Consider the following 20,786-nt stretch of genomic DNA (forward strand, 5'->3'; position numbering starts at 1 on the left):
CTCAGAGTGGCATAGAATGATAGCAAAAGGTTAAAACCAGGAAAACCTAGGGGGTAGGTATATGGAGGGGTGTTAATTATATTATCCTTGCATTATGTTATCCTATGCTTTGAAATTTTTCAATATAAAAAGTTGGGAAAAGAAAACAAAAAACAGAACACTTTATATCTACCATAAGCAGTGTTAGACGAAAAGCCAGAGAAGAATTCACATTCAGTTCTGAAACCAAACACAAATACTTTTTATTTATGAGATATCATTTTACATCAATTCCATTAAAACCTAAAACCAGTTTGCTGTACTCAAGTTAGGTGGCATAACAGTATCTGAGTTAAGCTGGGAGTCACAGGACTTGCACACGTTTATGAATGTAATGCAAATACTGACGACACGAAGCATTCACAGTTATAGGTTAGCTGCTGTTCATTCAACAGTAGCCCCCAAGAGAAATTATAGAAATTATTTCATGAAAAAAAAAAAAAAAAGCAATCCACGTTTTGGTCTCATTTACAAACACCCAACATTTTAGTTGGTCAATGAATTCTATACATTTATTATACAACATAACATATGAAAGAATAAAAGATAAGGCTTACAGAGGTATTTTAGCAGTTGTAAGATTGAAAACAAGGGCACAAAAAAACTTTTAAAGCTTTCCGTATAAACCTCAAAAGCACTAATAAAAGGAGGCTGAGAGGCAACAGAAATCTGTTGCTAAACCAGGTTTATCTAGTCATAGATTTAGAAAAACTTAATTCCGAGTTCATGCTTCAAAAGAGCTGCAAGGAACATTACAGTGGGTGTTTATGGCAAATCAAATAATGAGCTTTCTGACCTACTGCAGCAGTAAACGTCTAGAAGTTGTAGTGTCCGTTACAACAGACTATTGCAAGGTGGAGGTCAAAACAGTGGAGAGAGAGAAAAGATGTGGACCTGGGTGATAAAGAAAAACCAGAAGGCACCCTAGTTTATTTAACATCAGCCAGTAAGTAAGTGTTTGGTGATTGCTCAATTTTATGTAACTTAGGGGCGCTTTTAAGGAAAGGATACCTTATTATACTGTCTGACCCCTTTTCCTCCCCTTAAAATAACTGCATAAGGCCAAGGAAACCAAGGGCCAAGAGATTTCTCTTTCAAGGGAGTTCAAAGATTTGGAATTGTCTAACATATCCAAGATTATCTCTTTAGAATACTTTCATATTATATACATCACGAAAGTTTCTAGCTGGGATTTCCCCATCATCAAAACATTCTTGTGGATGAAATGTAACATCTGCCCAGGAACAGTTCCGCACTTACTTTAGGATTGACTGTGCTTAGTGTTTTAAAACAGGAGTCGCCCACCTTTCGGACCTCGCAGATCACCAGTTGGCGACCGCTGTTCTGAAAAGTCTCTACTCTTTAACAGTAACTTTTAAAATACTCTCATCTGTGATTTGTATTTATATATCCATTTCTGATTTATTGACCAAATTTAAGAACTGTTGACTTCACAGTGTTTTTGGTTTTTGTTTTTAATTCATGGGATACCTCTGAAAATGAATCAAGTTCTCCACATATCTAACCTATGCCAATTGCCACGAGAATGACACCATCGGAACGGAGCCCCTTCCATCACACTTGCCATCAACATCTCCAATTCTTTTCAGGTATTAGTTTGTGCAAACTGGTATGAATTTATAAGGTAGAAGTGACTCTACAATTCCTAAACAAGGAATGATTAAGAATGCTTAATTACTACAGAGATCTTCAAACTTCTGGTTTATTTCACAGCAAACCAAACCTTTCTAATTGGTAGAAAAAGGAATCCTACCAGGTCAAGATTTTGTGTATGTGCACACACTGTATATACATAAAAAAAGTTCTGTCTTTGGTGGTTTAGTGAGAGAAAAAAATAATATGAAAATCTGAACACTGCTTGCAAAGAAACTGAAATAGTGGTTAAGAGGAGCATTGTCTGTGTGCTTCTCTCACTGAATGCCATTTAAAGGTTCACATTTAATCCAAAAGATTTTTTCAGTCAGATTTTGAAATAATCCAAACCTCTTCCAATCATGACATGTTCAATCATGAATCTTGCTCACACAGTAGCATTCACTGGTTCAAATGCACCATTAGCTTTTTACTTGGTTTAAACCATTAGACTTTTTTGTTTTCACAAAACTTTAGGGACTAAATTAGTCATTCAATAGCACCAGATAGTTGAGGGGAAAACGTGTTATCTACACATTTCCTAAAGGGCAAGGTAAGGGGAGGGAAATAAAAAACATAAAATACAAGCCTAAAAGTCCCGTCCTCATCCACATAAATAATGGCTATCACCTTTCTGTACAAACGACCCAGGCAACAACAAGCGGCCTCTCCAGGAAAGGTCCTACCGTGTAACAGAGTTAGCTCGATGCTGGTGGTTTCATATCCACTGCCTGCAATGGACATTCTGCCAGAAAAAGCCTAGCGTGAAAGAAACAGGAAGGAAAACAAAACACCTCTCACTTATAATAGAGTTCTTAAAAAAAAAAAACTTAAAAAAAAACCTAGAAAATTAGACACCATGAAAGCTTAACTAAAAATTCAAGCCACAACTAAAACTGCTCTGCAATTATCAAATGCCAGTAAGCCATTGGGTTTCCATGAAGGAGGCAAAACCAATTTCACTTAGAATGGCATAGAAGGCAACAGCAGACCAAACACGGACAAGAAGAATGCAAAAGAGAAAGAAAAACCTGCTAAAGCAAGTTTATACTAGAGTTCATAACCATTCTATTTTTAAAAATGGTATAATGTTAATTTATTCATTTGTACCTATATTCAAAGTATTACAGCTTTTTAACATTAGAAAAGAAAAACCTATAACTTGCATGGTGGAAATGATTGATGACATGGTTGGTACATGTCAATATGCTCAAATAATTATAGTTTCGTCATTTAAAAATGCTAATATCCAGGTAAACCAATTACATTTGGCATATGCCTATACAAAGTTAGAACTCCCACCTCCTTCCAAAAGTTGGCCTCTTGAACAATAAGGTGAATTCTGGCAACATTTACTTATGGTAAAATTCTTCTGTTCTCTGAAATGCTACATTTGAGACCAAGTAAAGTATAATTGGTTCATTTGAAAAAAGGGACTAGAAATATGCCACAAAAATTATTTTTACAATACATTTTTGCAGAAATAATCTCTAGGTGAAGCTTTTTCTTTTTATACACATGTACAAAATTTAAACAGCAATATACACATAATCACAGTGAGGACGTTGGCAAATTCACCAATCTGTAGTGTAAATACAAACTGCAAATGCAGCCTCCCAAGAGAATAATGCTACACAGCAGGCAGAGCTGGCCCATTCAATAGCAAACACCAAAAACGTCCCTGCAAAATGGAGACAGTGCAAGAAAAGCAGCATGCGCTTCGATACAAACAGCAATTTATGGCTAATGGTTGACATAACTGTGGTAACAGTGACTCTCGTGCTGCTATGCATACAGTCCTAGGACATCTGCTTGTCTTTATACCACTCCACAAACTCGTCCAACAAAACCGGCCCTGGAGGAAAAGAAAAGACAAGACAACTGAGGAGGACGCGCGAGTGTGCAGCGACGTGAAGAGGGAGAGGACACCCAGCGCTGGTACTTACATGCGCCATCTTCGTCGTAGTTGCTGAGGTCAAGGCTAATTGTTCTGCTAAACTCTAGCACATTGCACCACTGGTCTTTGTTAATAACTTTATATTTTGATTGCTGATGGAGGGAAAAGTAATAGGAATTACTGACATAATTAACAAATGGGACAGTGTCAATTGCTGATGAATCAACTTGATACAGTTCATAAAGGTTAACTCTTTTTCCATTGGGTTAAGTACCAGTCTAGAAGGACTGCGAGAGAGAGTAGGAGTAGAACTTAAGATGACAGCTTTCATTACAAAAATATTATGGGGCCCAACACAAATGAAAAGCACATAAAAGAAACACAATTTTATATACCTAGAAGTGAAATTTCTAGACTGCAAAGGTTCTTTCACATAAAATGGGGGTAACATTTTCTTCATAGAGATGTTGCAAAGATTTAAGAGATAATTTAGGTAACTTATGTAAAGCCCTTCATTCATACTTGGCACACAGGAGTGCTAAATAAAGCGTAGCTCCATGAATGAGCCCTGATATGACCAGGACGCACTCTATCAAGCTCTGAGCTCAAGTACACACAGCAGTCGATAAGGAGGTCTCAGACTAGGTGCTCTAGCCACTGAAGAAACGACTGTTCTAATAAGTCAAAACTTCAATCTGATCATAAAAGTAATCAGAGTAGATTCCTATTCCTTTTAGACAAGAAATATGCCATATGTGTATTTTAAAATACAGTATTCATGTGTAAACATTTGAAAATAAAAGCTAGATCCAACAATTTTTTAATCTTAACCACTAATATCAGAAACACTGGAAAACAATACAAGCAGGCAAAAAGCAAAGAGCTGAACCAATAGTTTTGAAGATGCAAACACAAGAACAGCTGAAAATGAAAGGATTACTGTCTCCTTTTAAAAGAAAAATGCAAACTAATAAGAGAATAAAGCAGATTACTAGTTTCACTTTCTAGGCACCTAAAAGCAAAAGCCAGCTGGTGGGACTCCTGGAACTGTGCAAAGTCAAACTGGCTTCAGGCAAGGTCCTAGGTCTAAAGGACTCTTCACACTCAACACTCAACACTCTAAGATCAAGAACCTATTTCTACTCATTTTCCAAACAAAGTTAACACTTTATGGGATTGGCAGAGAAATTAGAACAGATCACTTGTAGTGTAAATGATCATTAAACAAATACTTCTTACATTAAAACTAGTTTTTATGACTTTCTTGAGGAGTTCCAGTTAGTAATGCTATAAGCAATCCTATCTAATAAAAAGAGTAATATGCAAATTGACCACTACTCCAACATACAAGATGACTGCCCCCATGTGGACACAAGATGGCCACCACAAGATGGCCAGCAGGGGAGGGCAGTTGGGAGCGATTAAGCCTGCAGGGGAGGGCTGTTGGGAGGGACCCAGGTCTGCAGGGGAGAGCAGTTGGGGGAGACCAGGCCTGCAGGAGAGGGAAGTTAGGGGTGACCAGGCCTGCAGGGGAGGGCAGTTAGGGGCAAACAGGCTGGCAGGGAAGTACAATAGTTAGGGGGTGATCAGGCTGGCAGGCGAAGAGGTTAGGGGCAATCAGGAAGGCAGGCGAGCAGTTGGGAGCCAGCAGTCCTGGATTGTGAGAAGTATCCCAGATTGGAGAGGGTGCAGGCTGGGCTGAGGGATACCCCCTCTCCTGTGCACTAATTGTGTGCACCGGGCCTCTAGTTTTTAAATAACAGTCCTCAAAGAATCATATCAGTTGGAAGTTTCCCCAGACGATTACATAAAGTAAGTTGTAAAAAAGATTATTTCAAGAGTGAAGCTAGAGTCAGGATAAGACCCAGGATTTCCTCAAAGACTCAACACCTTTATCCTTTAAAGCAGAGGACATTTTCAAAAGGGGTTTAGGGTAAAGAAAAAAAGGGAAGGGGGTTTGGGGCTGGAGGACAAAAAGAATGCTATCTATATGACATCCCTAGTAACTCAAACCTGTATCTCAGGTACTTCAAACTCCTACAGTATTACATTACATCAAAACCAGCTCCTCATAACCAGCAGCTCAAAGTTACTTATTATTTACCCTTAAAGCAAATGAACAATGATGGGGTTCAGTGCTGGACTTTTTCTATACAAATGTGAAGAAAAATTAAACCGAAGGATATTTTGTAGGTTTGCCTAACACTCAGACTAAGTCATGGTCCCCAAGTTACTTGGAGATAAGAGTAAAGACGACTACATTACACACTTCTTTTAACAAGAAGGCCAATGCTTTTCTTTTTTATGCTTAACTTTTTAATCTTTGCTTAATAAAAGTGGAAATTCACCTAAAGCCACAAAGGAAAGACAATCTTGTTTATTATTGTTAAAGAGAGCAGGAAATCTAAACAAAAGCAAAGTTTTTAAAATGGGGACAAGAGAGGAGCAAAGGACAGAGCTGTAGCTGTTTCTGATGCATCTGTACCGGGAGCGATGCAACACAATAAATTCACACAGACACCGCAGAGAGAACAGGTCATTGCTGATTGACAGCAGTTATGTCACCATAATTCCTATAGGCAGAAAGCATAACAAACAGAAAATTACATAAAATGATTAAAGTATACTTGGTAATTCTAAGCAAGCAAAAATACATTCCATAAAATAACAATTTGGTACCTCTAAGAATTGGTGAAAAACTGGAAAAAGGGGCCAGATTTTTCCTAATAACAGTCCCAACATGCACTTGGCAGTGTTAATGTCTAGGCTGCGCTGGTCCTTTTCCTGTTTAACAAACAAAAACAAGGATGAGCCAGATGCCCCAAATAATAAATTCCCATAATCCAAATTTCTATTTCACGTCAACAAGACATTAGTGAACAGCTCATTGACCATTTATCATACACCATAGAGTCCCTGGGTCACGCCTGAGGTGGGGGAGGGGAGGCAAACAATGGAAGGCTTGCTCTCTCTGGTTCTACAGAAACATACTGTGAAAAGACTCATGTCAACGGAATGATCTCTCTAATGCAAAAATCAGTTATGTAGTAACAGTATCTACAATTATTTCATGGGATAAATAAAATCTGTAATTTAGTCACTTGCTGTTTGATATTTATAATAATTACCAAAATCATAATTGCTCACCTCAAACAAAGCCCATAATTTAACTAAATGTTTAATTTAACTAAAAGTTTTAACTTTCATGCTTGGAATCAGGTTCCTTGATAAATGTTGTTTTTCCAATAATTTATTTTGTTAGTAAATGTTTTTCTTGTACCTAAAAAGCACTGGAATTAAATTCAGCTCACAATAAAGGTTGGGGCTATGGAGCTTCTCTCCAACTCAGGGCGTGTATTCATCCCCCCACTCGGGGAGAAAACAGTCTGTCTACTACGGTCCCTCTTACCTTGGATTTGTTGGACGTGAACTCTCCTAGCAGAATACCCCTAACGAGCAGCCAAGGGAAAGACGATATTTCATAAAGAAACCAGAAAAAAAAGTAGTACATAAACCTGAAATGGGCAGGTGAAGCTCATTCCACTTATACTTGCCATTAAGGATCCTAATTTCTCATTCTCCACTTTCTTACAAATTTCCATTCCAGGACTACAAGTGGGGCATTTCTATGTAAAGGGACAAAGGGCCTGGGGCCATAAGCCTTACATATATCCAAAGCTAGCTTCTATGCAGTATCTCACTCCGGTAGAAATTTGCAAAAGTACTTTTCTACAAAGGGAAAAGTTCCTGGCTATCCCATCTAATGTTCACACTAAATTAAGGGATGACACTGTGACCACCACTGTCAGCAACATGTATCAGCACTAATTCAAGGACTCTAGCACTGAAATCCTCTTTGGTACACAGAATTTCTGGCCTTGACACTGAATTTAACAGTGAAGGACTTAAACAATACAGCAAATGGAAGGCCTCATTCAACAACAGCAAACACAGTAGATAAAGATACGGGAAGATGTGCAATAGGTCTGTCCTTAGGTCCCAGGCATACACCTTACTGACCCTCACCAACCGACAGGAAAGATGGCTCCACATCACCCTTCTCTGTTCCAGGCCACACAACTTAAGTCTGGTGACAGTGGGGGTACCCCAATTCCACAGTGCAATGGGGCGTCCTTTCCACAGCGTTCTCTGCCTGTCCTTTGGCCTGCATCATAGTACTTAGTCCTGATGGAGAGGAGGACAAGAAAAAAGGTGCTCTAGAGACTGTCCACCTTTTGCCAATCAAGCCTCATTGATTTGTTGCACTGCAAAGGCTTCTACTTCTGTGACACAAGAAATGGAAACTTCCTCTTACCCTGTAACACAGGTGTGGCATATGGCACAGCACACCATACTGTGAGGCAATCCACATGGAAAATGTGTTCACACTGCTGAAAACACACGTGGTACCACTACAGGACTGGGCCAAAGTTCACCTGTTGACAAACAGCCCATGCAGCACCGGGCTGACGGCACTGGTGCTTGGAAAAGCTTTCCCTTGGAAAAGTTTATCATTCACTAAATCTAAAATCTCTGGTCTTGCCATGATACATATTGTGTCTTTTCCCCCACATTATCAACAGCTATGTCCACATCACAATGGACATACACCAAGGTGACAAAAAAGAAAAAAAAGATACAAAAGACCTGGACAAGACTCTTTGCAACAATATAATCATCTGACAAACTGATGATCATGAAGGACTTCGATGTATGTTTGGTTGGCAGTGATGCCCAGACAGGGAGAAAGGCATCAGACTCACAGGACCGGAAGCTGAACAGCACTCACTCACTCCTGCTCTGCAAGGGTGCCAGCCAGCAGCTCTCAATCACTAACACCATCTTCTGCCTAGCAAATAAGAGAGAGATATTATGGATGCACTCAAGATCTGAACAGTGGCAACTGGCTGGTAACCAACGTTGCCGGTGGGTAGACTGGAGGCTACCTGCAAATGTCCATAAAACACTCAAAATTCCTAGGACCAACACAGTCAAGAGACCTCACAACAAAAAGCTACTGAACATCAACATGGAGACACGCCTGGGGGTTCTCTGACAGCAATGACCCTGATGGCACTCTCTGCCAAGGAGTTCCCAATTAAGTTACATGAATCTCCCACAATGCTATGCAGCAGGGCATTTAAAAAATGATAATCACCATAACGAATTCAGAGAAAACAGCAAAGCCATCTAGAAGCTCCTTGCAGGAAATCGCAGTAGGGTACTGCAACACTGACCCGCGGGCAGGCGCCTGCTCCCAGGTCAGTCCAAGCAGAAAGAACCTTGAGACAGGCTGTCAAGAGCCAATCGGCACCCCCAGCAAGCCCATCCAGGTCAAAGAAGAAATGGAACTTTTCTCCCTGCCAATCTCTTGACTCCAGATGTGCTGGTATTTATTTCATAAATTTGAATTTACATATGAGAACAGGCCTCTCAGAGGTACAGCTATAAAATCCAAGGATCCTACTCTGAATATTCTAAGAAGTTACGTTTTGTATATGGAATAAATACACGCCTCCAGTTAAAGACTAGTAACAGCTAATGTACAGAGTAATAAAATTTTACTAAGGTCTGATTTGAAGTTCTGATATGAAAAAAAAAAAATTACTGCCTTTGTTTATGTAAGGCTATTCCAGTATAAGTCTTCTTCCTATGATATGTGAAAATTAAGCATTTTTTCTTTAAATGGCGCAAGTGACTTAAGAACCAATAAATAAACAAATAGGTAAATGTATGTAGGCAAATGTAAATATTATAAAAATGTATCTCTAACCATGTAGGCCCCCAACTATTTCAGATGACCTATTTCCAATTTTTACAAAGCTTTGATAGCTTAAGACCTGTATGTGAAAAGGGGGTCATTTAATGATTAAAATCATTAGAAAAAAAATCTTCAACAGGAAAAAAAATTCCTAAGATTTTCAAGCATTAGTTGTACTAAATATAAAAAAAATAAAAATATAAAAAAAACATATAAGCAACCATGATTCACAAACAGTGGCAACCAAGTCAGAAATTGATAAGTGAACTCAAAAGGACTAAAATGAAGACCTAACACATACATCACAGAATTCCATCTGAGACCACAGGGATTACAAAAAATAGCAAATATACAGTTCTCCTTAATACAGCTACCTAAGTCAACAAACACAGGTAAAAATAGAGTGCTCTATCTTGAATCTTAAATAATGTGATTCAGTTTATAAAATGGAAAATTTATTAAATCAGTTTTGGTTTTTTTTAATATATTTTTTTATTGACTTCAGATTGGAAGGAAGAAGGAGCAGGAGAGAAAGATAGAAGTATCGATGATGAGAGAGAAAATCATTGATTGGCTGCCTCCTGCACGCTCCACACTGGGGATCAAGCCCACAACCCAGGAATGTGCCTTTGACTGGAATCGAACCCTAGACCCTTCAGTCCAAAAGCCGACACATTATCCACAGAGCCAAACCGGCTAGGGCTAAATCAGTTTTTTGTTTTTTTATGAGAGCTGGGTTTTTTCCTTTTTAATATACATTAAAAAAAACAACACCACCACACACACACACAAATCATAAAACCCAAGAGTATCATCCCACTGGGAAAAATGAATCGAAACAATTATGCTCTTAGAATGTCCCCAGCATTATTTACAGATCATACTGCTTGCAAGGTAATTAATGAAACTTACCTATTTCCTTAACAAAAGAAAAAAATCTGCCTATGGGCACAGTCTTTCCTCATCATTTTATTTGGTAGAGAGATTCTATAATATTACTAAGCATTACTCTTGAAAACTACTGAGGTTTTGTGCAGGCACCTAAGTAATGTTAGTGAATAATAATTTGAACAACTATTTCTAATTCTTTTATTGAGAACTGAATCAGAGCCAGAAATTGTTCCAAGTGCCTTATACTTAAAATTCATTTAATACAACCACCCTTTTAGAATAGGCATTATTATTAGCCCCGATTTATAAATAAGGAAACTGAGCCAAGGGGGTTGAAATGATAGTAAGTGGTAGAGCTGGGACATGAACCTGGAAGTCTCATTCCAAACCACTGTGGACCACCTTGCTTCCCTGAGAAGTGATGAGGAAAGAGATTTAAATATAAACTCACATAGTCCAATTAGCTTTATAAGCAATTGCTGAGCAAATCTGTGTCTGTAATAACTAAGAGTAATTTTTTAATTGAGGTGAAATTGACATACAATATTGTATTAGTTTCAGGTTGTATCATAATGACTCAACCTTTACATACATTATGAACAAAGAGTAATCTTAAAGATAGACTGCCAAGGTTTTTAGGGTAACGGACCTGGGATTAGATGATCATATTCTCCCTATTCTTGTCCTCGCCTAACCTACTTTTTCCTTCCTTTGTAATTTCCAATTAAAAATATGAGGAAAAAGTAGAGAGCTGTGTGTGTGTTGCACGAGTAGTGTAGAGAGGAAAACAAACAGATTGACAAATACAGTAGTTAAGAAGTGAGACACTGACTCCAATTAGAAGAGGATGTGAGTCAAAATAGTCACCACAGACTGAGGTTAGAGTCAGGGAGAATGCTCTGATGTACAGAAGACCCAGCAGATTTTCCTTAGCAAATTATATTAGTACAGTAACAGCCATAATCACCTCCAGCTTAAATGGAAATGACTAAGCTACTGTTTTACTTAGAGAAAGAAAATTCATGAACTTTAATATGCATGAGCTCTTCCATCTCCCAGAAACACCTCCTCAGAGACAGGAAACAGAAGCAGCACCAGTACCTAGTGATAGAGAAGTGAGCGCATCAAGGGATGGCCAAGTTCTGCCTCCAGAGAGCCCTGTTTACAACTTCCTAAGGCTCTGTTTCACCGAGAAAGCAAACTCCCTGCAACCCACAGAAGTCTGCCATTCTCCTCTTGTTCACCTTGAAGTTCTCCTCTCTCTCCATCTATCAGCTTCTCCTAACTTCACTTCATTTCATTTGATCCCTCTCAATCTCTCTTGGAGGACTCCTCTCAACTCGCCTCTGCCCTCCAGCCCACACACTTCTCCCTCTTCGTCCATCCCATTCTTCTCTCCTTTCTGCATTGAGCTGGACCACACCATTAGAATAGAATCCAAGAGCAGGATCACTATAAATTCATGGTGTCTATTCTTGGCCAAGCCAAGATGCTGCTGTTATCAGCCCAGCATTTATCCTTCTCAAAATTCCAAGTGTCAACTCTCTCCAGGACTTCAGCATAGTACCTTGCCTCTAACACAGAGAATGTAGACAAATCAAATTTAACTGATATTTAAAATTATCCCCAGATCAACAAAAAAATACTGTATTTACTCTTTCATATCATTTTTTTTGTCCATTCTTAAAACTCTCCAGGTCCTTTCAAAAAGGGGAATCAAGAAAAAATATGGCTGTTTTAATTAAATGAATTCCATATAACAATATTTATTTAAAATTATATTGGGAGAAAAACCCTATGCATAAATATATTGAGACAAAATTCCACTTGATGAGAGAGCTGGCCATTTCAGCCCTGGAATTTATATCCCACCATCTTCTTCTTAACAAGGTCCCATAGGATGAGGACAGCTGTGAGTCAGGGAAGGTGAGGTGGGTCCTGTACAGAGGACACTGGCCTGCACCTCATGGACAGAGCTCGGGGCATGTTGTCCCCTCCACTCTGGCTCTGTTTATTCATCTGCATAATGACAAGACTGGACCAGATGACTTCTTATGGTTTCTGTTAGCTGCCAAGTTTCATGAGTCTATGATATCCATAACACTATAAATAAATTCAAGTCAAAATATTTTAGGAGAAAAAGAATATAACTCGATAGCCAAGTACTGTTTTTAATTGGCTATAAAATTTGAAGGTGAAGGAAAAAAAAAAAAAAAAAAGATCACACCCTTAGAACTACAATCTGGGTAGAGACATTAAAGGGGTTATTTTATCATTTTCTGGTATTGTGCTATAGTTTCTTTCCTGGTATATTTAAAGCATAATGTTCAATGTATGCCATTATTGTTTCCAATAGACAATATTCAGGAAGTGAAACTATCGGAAAGTTTTATTTCCATTTCAAGTTTCAAAGGTCTGTTATGTTATTAGTTACCACCTTTAGGACTAATTTTTGTAGGAAAGAGACTGGAGGGATAAAAAGCTGAGTTCTGTTTCTAAACAAGATGGAGTTAGAGAAACCAGATTGCCCTTTTCACTTCACCCAGTGGACACGGGCAGCACAGGACTGTGACTCGTGAGAAAAAGGAAGCATAAGGTAAGCCCTACAGTGATACCAGCTTACTGGGTGGAGCTGGTCTCGAGTCCAAAGCACATGAAGGGGGAACCCAAACCTAGCCCAACAACCTTGCTGAGTTGGAAAATACAGTCTGAGAGGTGAAGGTGGCTACAATCTCTGGGTCAAAAAACCAGCCAAGTGGGAGCGGCATAGAGAGAAATCCGCAGCTCTGCAGTGTCTCCCCAATCTGAGCCTGGGGAAAGACCACTGCAAAGAGTGAGCAGAACTACCAGAGCTCACCCAGGGCTGCGGACAGTTGTATTTCCAGACCCAGAGTGGGAAGATCTCCTAATCTCAAGGCCTTGAGCAGCAGAATCCTCAAAAGAGAACTGCTTTCCGAGTGGGGCTCAATCTTCTTTAACCAGCCCTTTCAAAGAAACAGATTCCATGTAACTTAGCTATATACCAGAAAAGAGTTAAATCCAACGCTATTTAAAAGAATGAAAAAAGACAATTTATTTATCATATCCAGCATTCAATCAAAATAGGAATGCAAAGAAGCTACAAAATATGACTCATGGCCAAGATAAAAATTAATCAATAGAGATTCAGAAATGGCAGGGATGATGGAACCTGAAGACAAAGTTGTTAATACACTTGTAATAAATATGTTCTGGATGTTCCAGGAGGAATAAAATATTATCATGATGAAGAGAGAAATGGAACATATAAAAAGAGACCCAAATGGAACTTCTGGAAATGAAAAATAACAGTATCTGAAATGAAAAATATTCTGGTTAAGATAACAGCAGACTAAACACTACAGAAGAAAATATTAATATTAGAAGACAAGTAAAGCTTTTTAAAAAATATTAGAAAACATTGTAATCAAAACTACTAAAGAAACAAAAAGGGAGAAAAATCTGAAAAAAAACAACATGACATCATCAGAGGCCTATGGGACAATATCAAGCATCTAACTAACATAGGCATAACTAGAGCAGAGCAAGAACAGAAAATATATTAAAAGAGATAACAACTGGCCCTCGTCAGTAGACTGAGGAGTCCCAGGTTCGATTCCGGTCAAGAGCACATGCCCGGGTTGTGGACTGGATTCCCAGTAGAGGGTGTGGCAAGAAAGAGCCAAACAATGATTTTCTCATCATTGATGTTTCTATCTCTCCTTCTCCCTTCCTCTCTGAAATCAATAAATATTTTTTATATAGAAAAGAAAAAAATATAGCTGAAAAATTTCCCGATTTAATACAAACTATAAGCCCACAAATCAAAAAACTTTAACAAGCCCTAACCAGAATAAACATAAAAAAAATTATGCCAATACACACTGTAATCAGCTTGGGAAAAGCAGTGAAGAGAATAAAAGCAGTCAGAAAACAAGACATTCTGTTCAAAGGAATAATGAACAACACTAAGACTTATCATCAGAAGCTACCCAAGACAGAATACAATAGAGCAATATCATTATACTAAAAAAATCTTTAACCCAGAGAAGTACTTTTCAAAATTGAAGGCAATATAAAAACTTACAGAATTCATCATCGAAAGATCTGTACTATGAGAAATGTTAAAGAAAAATTTGGGGGCAGAAGGCAAATGATATCAGATAGAAATCTATATCTATATAAAAGAAACGGAGAGCACAGAAATTATATATATTTGGGTAAATATAAAAGACTTTTTTACCAAAATGATAGTATGGTCTAAATGTTTGGGACAAATTGGGGGGGCTCCCCTGCAGATAGCAAGATAGAATATATAAACTTAACCATACCATAAATTACATTAAATGTAAATGGTTTAAGCATCTCAAGACATATTGTCAGACAGACACAATTATATGGTATCTATAAGAAATTCATGTTAAGCCCTAGCTGGTTTGGCTCAGTGGACAGAGCATTGGCCTGCGGACTGAAGGGTCCCAAGTTTGATTCCGGTCAATTACACATGCTCAGGTTGCAGGCTTGATTCCCAGAATGGGGCGTGCAAGAGGCAGCCAATCAATGATTCTCTCTCATCATTGATGTTTCTTTCTCTCTTTCTACCTCCCCCTTCCTCTCTGAAATCAATAAAAATATATTAAAAAAAGAAAAGAAAAAAAAGAAATTCATGTTAAAATCCTAACCCCTGGGTGATGGTATTAGGAGGTGGGGCCTTGGGAGCCAAGTAGGCTCTGCCCTCATGAATGTGATGAGTGCTCTTATAACAGAGACCAGGAGAGACGCCTCCTCCCTTGGGATATTGTAAGGTTACAGCGAGCTGGTCTCACCAGACATCTAATCTGTCTGACCAGTCGGTGCCTTTGTCTTAGACTTCCCAGTCTCCAAGAACTGTGAGAAACAAATTTCTGTTGTTCATAAACTACTCAGTCCCTGGTATTTGTTAGGACAGCCTGAATAGACTAATATAATATATTGTCAGATTTACAGCATAGGTATAAGTAAAATGTATGACAATAACAGCAAAAAGCATAGGAGAGCAAAATAAAAGCATACTGCTGCAAAGGTTCTTGCATTATGCATAAGGTGGTAAATTATTATTTGCAGAAAACGTCTGAAGATTTAAAGATCCATACTGTAAGGCCTATAGCAGCCACAAGAAAAACGAAAGAGAGAGATATATAGCTAACAAGGCAATAGTGGGAATAATAGAAAATCATAAAAAAATAAAATAAAACTCAACCCAAAAGAAATCATGAAGAGGAAAAAAGAAACAAAAACCACATGGGACAAATGTGTGTATGTGGGGAAAGTAGCAAGATATGAGATATAAACGTAACCATACCATAAATCACATTAAATGTAAATGGTGTAAGCATCCCGAGATGCTATCTATAAGAAATCCGCTTTAAATATAAAGACACAAATAAGTTAAAAGTAAAATGATGAAAAAAGACATATCTTGCAAGCTTAAACAAAAGAAAACTGGAGTGGCTATCGACTTTGGAACAAATATTACCAGAGATAGACAGACATTTCATAATGGGCCAATTCTTCAAGACACAATAATACTAAGTGTATCTCTACCTGAAGACACAATAATACTAAGTGTATCTCTACCTAATATCTGAGCTTCAAAATACATGAGACAAAAAATAACGGTAGCAGTGACAGGAGAAATGTTATAGTTGGCGAGTTCAGCATTCCCTCTCAGTAATTGATAGAAGGAGTAGGCAGAAGTCGATAAGGATAATGAAGACTGCACAACACAATCCACCAACTTGACCTAACGGATGTCTATGACATGCTGCGCCAGGCAGCAGAGACTATTCCTTCTTTTCTGGTCCTCATTAAACATTCATCACAGCGGACCACATTCTGGACTGTAAATCAAGCCTCCACACACTTAAGTGGGCTTAAATTGTACAGGGCATGCTTTCTTGCCACAATGGAATTAAACTAGATATCAATAATAAAAAAGATTATTTGGAAAAATCATAAAAACTTGGAAAAGAACATAAACAACATGCTTTGAAATTACCAGAGTAAATTAAAAAAAAAAAAAAATCACAGGGGAAACTATTTTGAATTGAATGCAAATGAAAATCCAGTGTTTCCAAACATGCGAGATAGAGCTAAACAAAACAAATCAAAAAAGGGGTTCAGTAACAAATTTATCTTACAGCGTAATTTAGCTGAATAGTGGCTGTTATTCATCATTACGTAAAGCAGCCTAATTCACTGATATTTACTGATCCTCTTCTTAAAAGCAAAGAATTCTCCTGGCTGTTACTGGGGATGGTCCCTTAATTTTAAAGTTAAAATTAAGGCCTTTACCTAAACTCCAAAGCCAAGTGAGATAGAGGAGCTAGAAATGCCACCTAAGTGAATGCAGGATCCCTCCAGGACAAGGAGAAGCAGGCAACGAAGGCTGTGTGAAAGTGGAAGCATGTGGCTTGGGCTTAGAAGCCTCACAATACCGAAGGCTGAGTGAGTACAAATAGGGCTTTAGCCAGAGGTGTAGTGGGACAAAAAACAGAAAGCAGAAAGGTCAAAAAGGCAGGTGGCAGGTTCAGTGAACCAGCAGCTAATTCAACTTCACTACACAGGCATCGCCCAAGAGAGGAGGCTTGGGACTGGACTGTTCAGGGCCTGGAATGACCTGCAGACTGGACTTGAAACCAGACCCTATGTCTACTGCTGATTAATAATGGGGCCAAGGTCCCATTTCTCCATTCTCTGATGCCCACTTTCCTCCTCTGTGAAGCAGACTGAGAGATTCCCTATGTGTCGCTCAGAGTGCTGTGGGAGCAACTGCACCACACCATGGCAGCACAAAGGCAGAGGGAAGGTACTGAAGGCTTCTGTGAGCTGGAGGGTGGCCGAGAAACCCTGGTCTGAAGGAATGGGAATGACAGCCTCCTGATGTGAATGCCGGATGAGAAGAATGTGAAATAAGGCTAGCGTAGCAGTGCAAGCAAAGAGTCAGTCAGTCACAAGGGCTTCAACCAGTGAGGCAGTGGGAGAAGAACCAAAGAAGAGGCAACCAAAGGAGCCGATGGGCCCAGAGCCTGACTGGGGATGGGCTGGGAAGCCAGGGAGGAATAAAATGGAACCTGGGTCTAAAGCAGTGGACATGTGGGAAAAATTGACCTCCAAACAGGGAAGTTAGAAAATAAGCCCTATTTTCTAGTTGTAATGCTTCTAAACAAGTTTTGACCTATACAGTAAGAAATAGCTGACTATGGAAGGAAAATAAAATCTCATGTAAAACAAAATATTTAATCCTAGAAACTATGCATCTACTCTAAAAGCATCTGGTAGCAAACCACTTCTATTTAAATGTTATTCAGTAAAACATTATAGCTGAATTTTACCATATAATTTCTAACAAGAATTTTTATGCATATTGTCATTTTATTTGAAGGTTGCAATAATGCAAAAATTCACAAGTGAAGACACCACAGGAAACTACTAAAGTATTGTAGATGCACCAGAATTCGCCACCAAATTCTTTGGTGTTGAATTTGCAACGTCAAAGCAGGTAAAATGTGAAAAAAAATCAGCATGGTGGTGGTGGTGGAGGATCATTTTTTAAACTCAGTTTTCTGCTTTAATAAAAAATTCATTTAAAAATGTAATCAGCTCTGGCCCATATGCTCAGTGGTTAGAGCATAGGCCTCTGCATACAAAGGTGGGGGTTTGATTCCTAGTCAAGGGCACGTACGTGGATTACAGGTTCAATCCCTGGCCCCAGTTGGGGTGCCTGTGAGAGACAACCAATCAATGTGTATATCTCTCTCGTCAATGTTTTTCTCTCTTATTTTCTTCCCCCTTCTACTCTCTCTAAAAAAATCAATGGGAAAAATATCCTCAGGTGAGGATTTACCAAAAATAAAAAAACAAAAACAAAAAAGTAATCAATCAAGAAAGCCTAGTCACCTGAATCCACTGAACACACAAACATAACAGAAAACACCATCCTTAAGTACAGTTGAATGAGCTGTGGATTGTGTGTGAATGAACATAATGCTAACTAGTGACCCAGAATTCTCTCTATGGTTATCAGGCTGGAAAATAAAACCTTATTTCATACCAACAGAACCACTGTCACATACTTGAACCTGATAGACTATGTAATAATATGATCACTTTTTCAAAATGATTAGAAATTACGTTAGAATAATAGGTTAGGTTTGAATTTTTTTTTTAAAGTCAAGTGATTTCTAAAACAATATAACACCCAAAGTAAAAATAGATTAGGTCTAATTAGTTCATTCCAATAAACTCAATCAGTGAGGGTTTGTTGTTTCATGACAAGAGCTTTTCCAAGATTATTTAAGAAATACTTAGAACAGTGTTTGTTATCTATTACATGCCCACTTACAAATTACGTCTAAGACAATTGAAAGAGCCATTAAAAGTCTGCCATTACAGCTTTGTGCCAACATACTATATTTGTGCTCAGAATCAGTTAGTTTAGAAAGTGTGCATGTAGAAAGAAATTGTAACTAGCGTCCTGGGAGTAATATACTTAACTTCTTAGCTGTGATATGTAAAACAATCCTCAAAAGGCAATCAGAGGGGGTGGGGGGAGAGGGAAACATCTGGATAGGCTCCAGAGAACTCACCCGTGCAAAGTCAAATGCGTATCTGTAAATAAGTTTAAAGTTTGTAGAATCATTTAATAATGATCTTAAGTAATCCAAAGTATTTCTGAGTTTTTCTGTTGTATCACATCTAGAAAACAGAATAAAGGCAAATTATAACCTGAGTTTTTTCTTAATTGGGGCAGTGATATAAAAACACAATACCAAAAGACCAAATAAAAACTCCGGAGTTGGAACACATCCACAATGACCTATATTTTCTACACTTTTTATTTTTAAAAATTTCAACTGGACTGGAAAGATGAAAGAACAGTTAATAAGCATCCATATACCTATCCCCCTGGTTCACAATAAACACTCACACTTATGCCCTCTCTCAAATACACACTTTTTTTCTGACCCATTTGAAAGCAAATTGTCATAAAAATGACACCCTAAACACTTAAATACCATCAGCACACTTACCCTATAAATGTTGACTTTCTTAGCTAATATACAACCCACATTGTCAATTTCCCAATTATTCCCCCAATTTTCTTTATAGCTGCAGCTTTCTTTCAATCCAGGATCTAATTGAGACTCATGCATTGCTTTTATTTGTCATATCTCCTTATCTATGGAAGGGTGTCCTGCCTTTTTGCTGTCTTTCTTGAAAATGTCATTTTTTAAAAGAGATCAGACTAGTTGTTTTACAGAATCTCAATTTGTCAGATAATTTCCCTCTAGTTATATTTAGGTCAAGCATGTATGATAAGAACCTTACACATGATGTCCTTCCCGGTGTAGCCCAGGAGGAGGCTGACACATCACTTGTCCCATCACTGGTGACACTGAGCTGATTCGTTTGAATAAGGTGGTGTCCACCAGATCCCCATGTAAAGATCCTTTTCCCTCTGAAATAGTACACAGCTTGTGAGATATCTAAAGGCTCTGAATCTAGTTTCTCAAAAACCTTCACGTGGTGGTTTTGCCATCCATTGATGATAGCTGGCTGAATTGATTCTACATTTGAAGGTCCAAATCAGTGATTTTTCCAACTCTATCATGCTTTTATATTTATGGCTGGAATTCTTCTCAAAAGAGCTCTACTTAACACTTTTCTTATTTATTTTTTTTTTTTGGGGGGGGGATGTTAAGGATTTTTGCTTTTTATTCAGTATTATAAGCTACTAGTGTCTTTATCCTTTTTGATGAACAAACTGTTCTCATTTGGGCTATGGCCCCTTCAAGCTGGCTCCACTGTCCTTCTGACATGCTCCCAATCAGTCTTTCAGCACATCCTCATTTTCTGGCACAAAATATTCTGCTCATTTTGTACTTTTCCTACCTTAGACTTGAAATCAGCTATTTCTCTAGAAAGACCTGGTGGCGATAACCTATTTTTACAGGGAAGTGACACACTGTTTATTTTTTTTCTAAGGAAGTACACTAATTGGTTATTTTTACAAACTACTTTTCTGTTTATAACATCTAGCCCTTAAAAAATGAGAACCAGAGTCCCTATTTTCACTGGCAATATTCAAGCTTTTCCTGTTTCTCTGTAGAGCTTTTACCTACTACTAAGTATAGACCATACGTATGACAAGTATGATCAAGGTAAATATTGTGAATACTTTATAAATGAAAATATAGTTCATAATAGAACACACTGATCTATTTTTAACAATACATTCATGAAAGCTAAATATAAAATATCTAAAAGCCAAAAATGAGTAAATATTTCATTTATGAGTCTACAACAAAAACAGAATGTTCTTTGTTTCTTGCTAATGTTTGAAAACTAAGAAATTATATATCTATATCAGACTATTTTAGAAGTCAGAAATGGCTTCTTTAAGGAACTACAGTAACATGTAAATTGAGAACTGAAAGAAGAAACTCAATGTCTTTGGAGAGAATGGCTTTCCAGATAAAAGGAAAA

The 20,786-nt window shown here is 38.0% G+C and overlaps 1 protein-coding gene across 8 annotated transcripts in view; it reads right to left on the reverse strand.

Moving 5' to 3' along the window:
• Window positions 1-217: 217 nt before the first annotated feature.
• DCUN1D4 (defective in cullin neddylation 1 domain containing 4) overlaps window positions 218-20,786 on the reverse strand; it is a 70,675-nt gene continuing 50,106 nt past the window's right edge. For 6 of the 8 annotated variants that reach the window (XM_036416665.2, XM_045572733.1, XM_036416637.2 and 3 more), the window contains 4 exons: window positions 18,887-18,995; window positions 6,269-6,373; window positions 3,639-3,741; window positions 218-3,547 (listed from right to left, as the gene is read on the reverse strand). In XM_036416665.2, coding sequence (XP_036272558.1) covers window positions 3,492-3,547; window positions 3,639-3,741; window positions 6,269-6,373; window positions 18,887-18,995 — 373 coding nt within the window. In that variant the 3' untranslated portion in view covers window positions 218-3,491. Of the gene's footprint in view, window positions 3,548-3,638; window positions 3,742-5,339; window positions 6,163-6,268; window positions 6,374-18,886; window positions 18,996-20,786 lie in introns of those variants that run through there. The other 2 variants (XM_036416656.2, XM_045572740.1) reach the window with 2 other exon arrangements.

Source organism: Pipistrellus kuhlii, unplaced genomic scaffold (genome assembly GCF_014108245.1).
Source record: "Pipistrellus kuhlii isolate mPipKuh1 unplaced genomic scaffold, mPipKuh1.p scaffold_m20_p_1, whole genome shotgun sequence".
Classification (NCBI taxonomy): Eukaryota; Metazoa; Chordata; class Mammalia; order Chiroptera; family Vespertilionidae; genus Pipistrellus; species Pipistrellus kuhlii.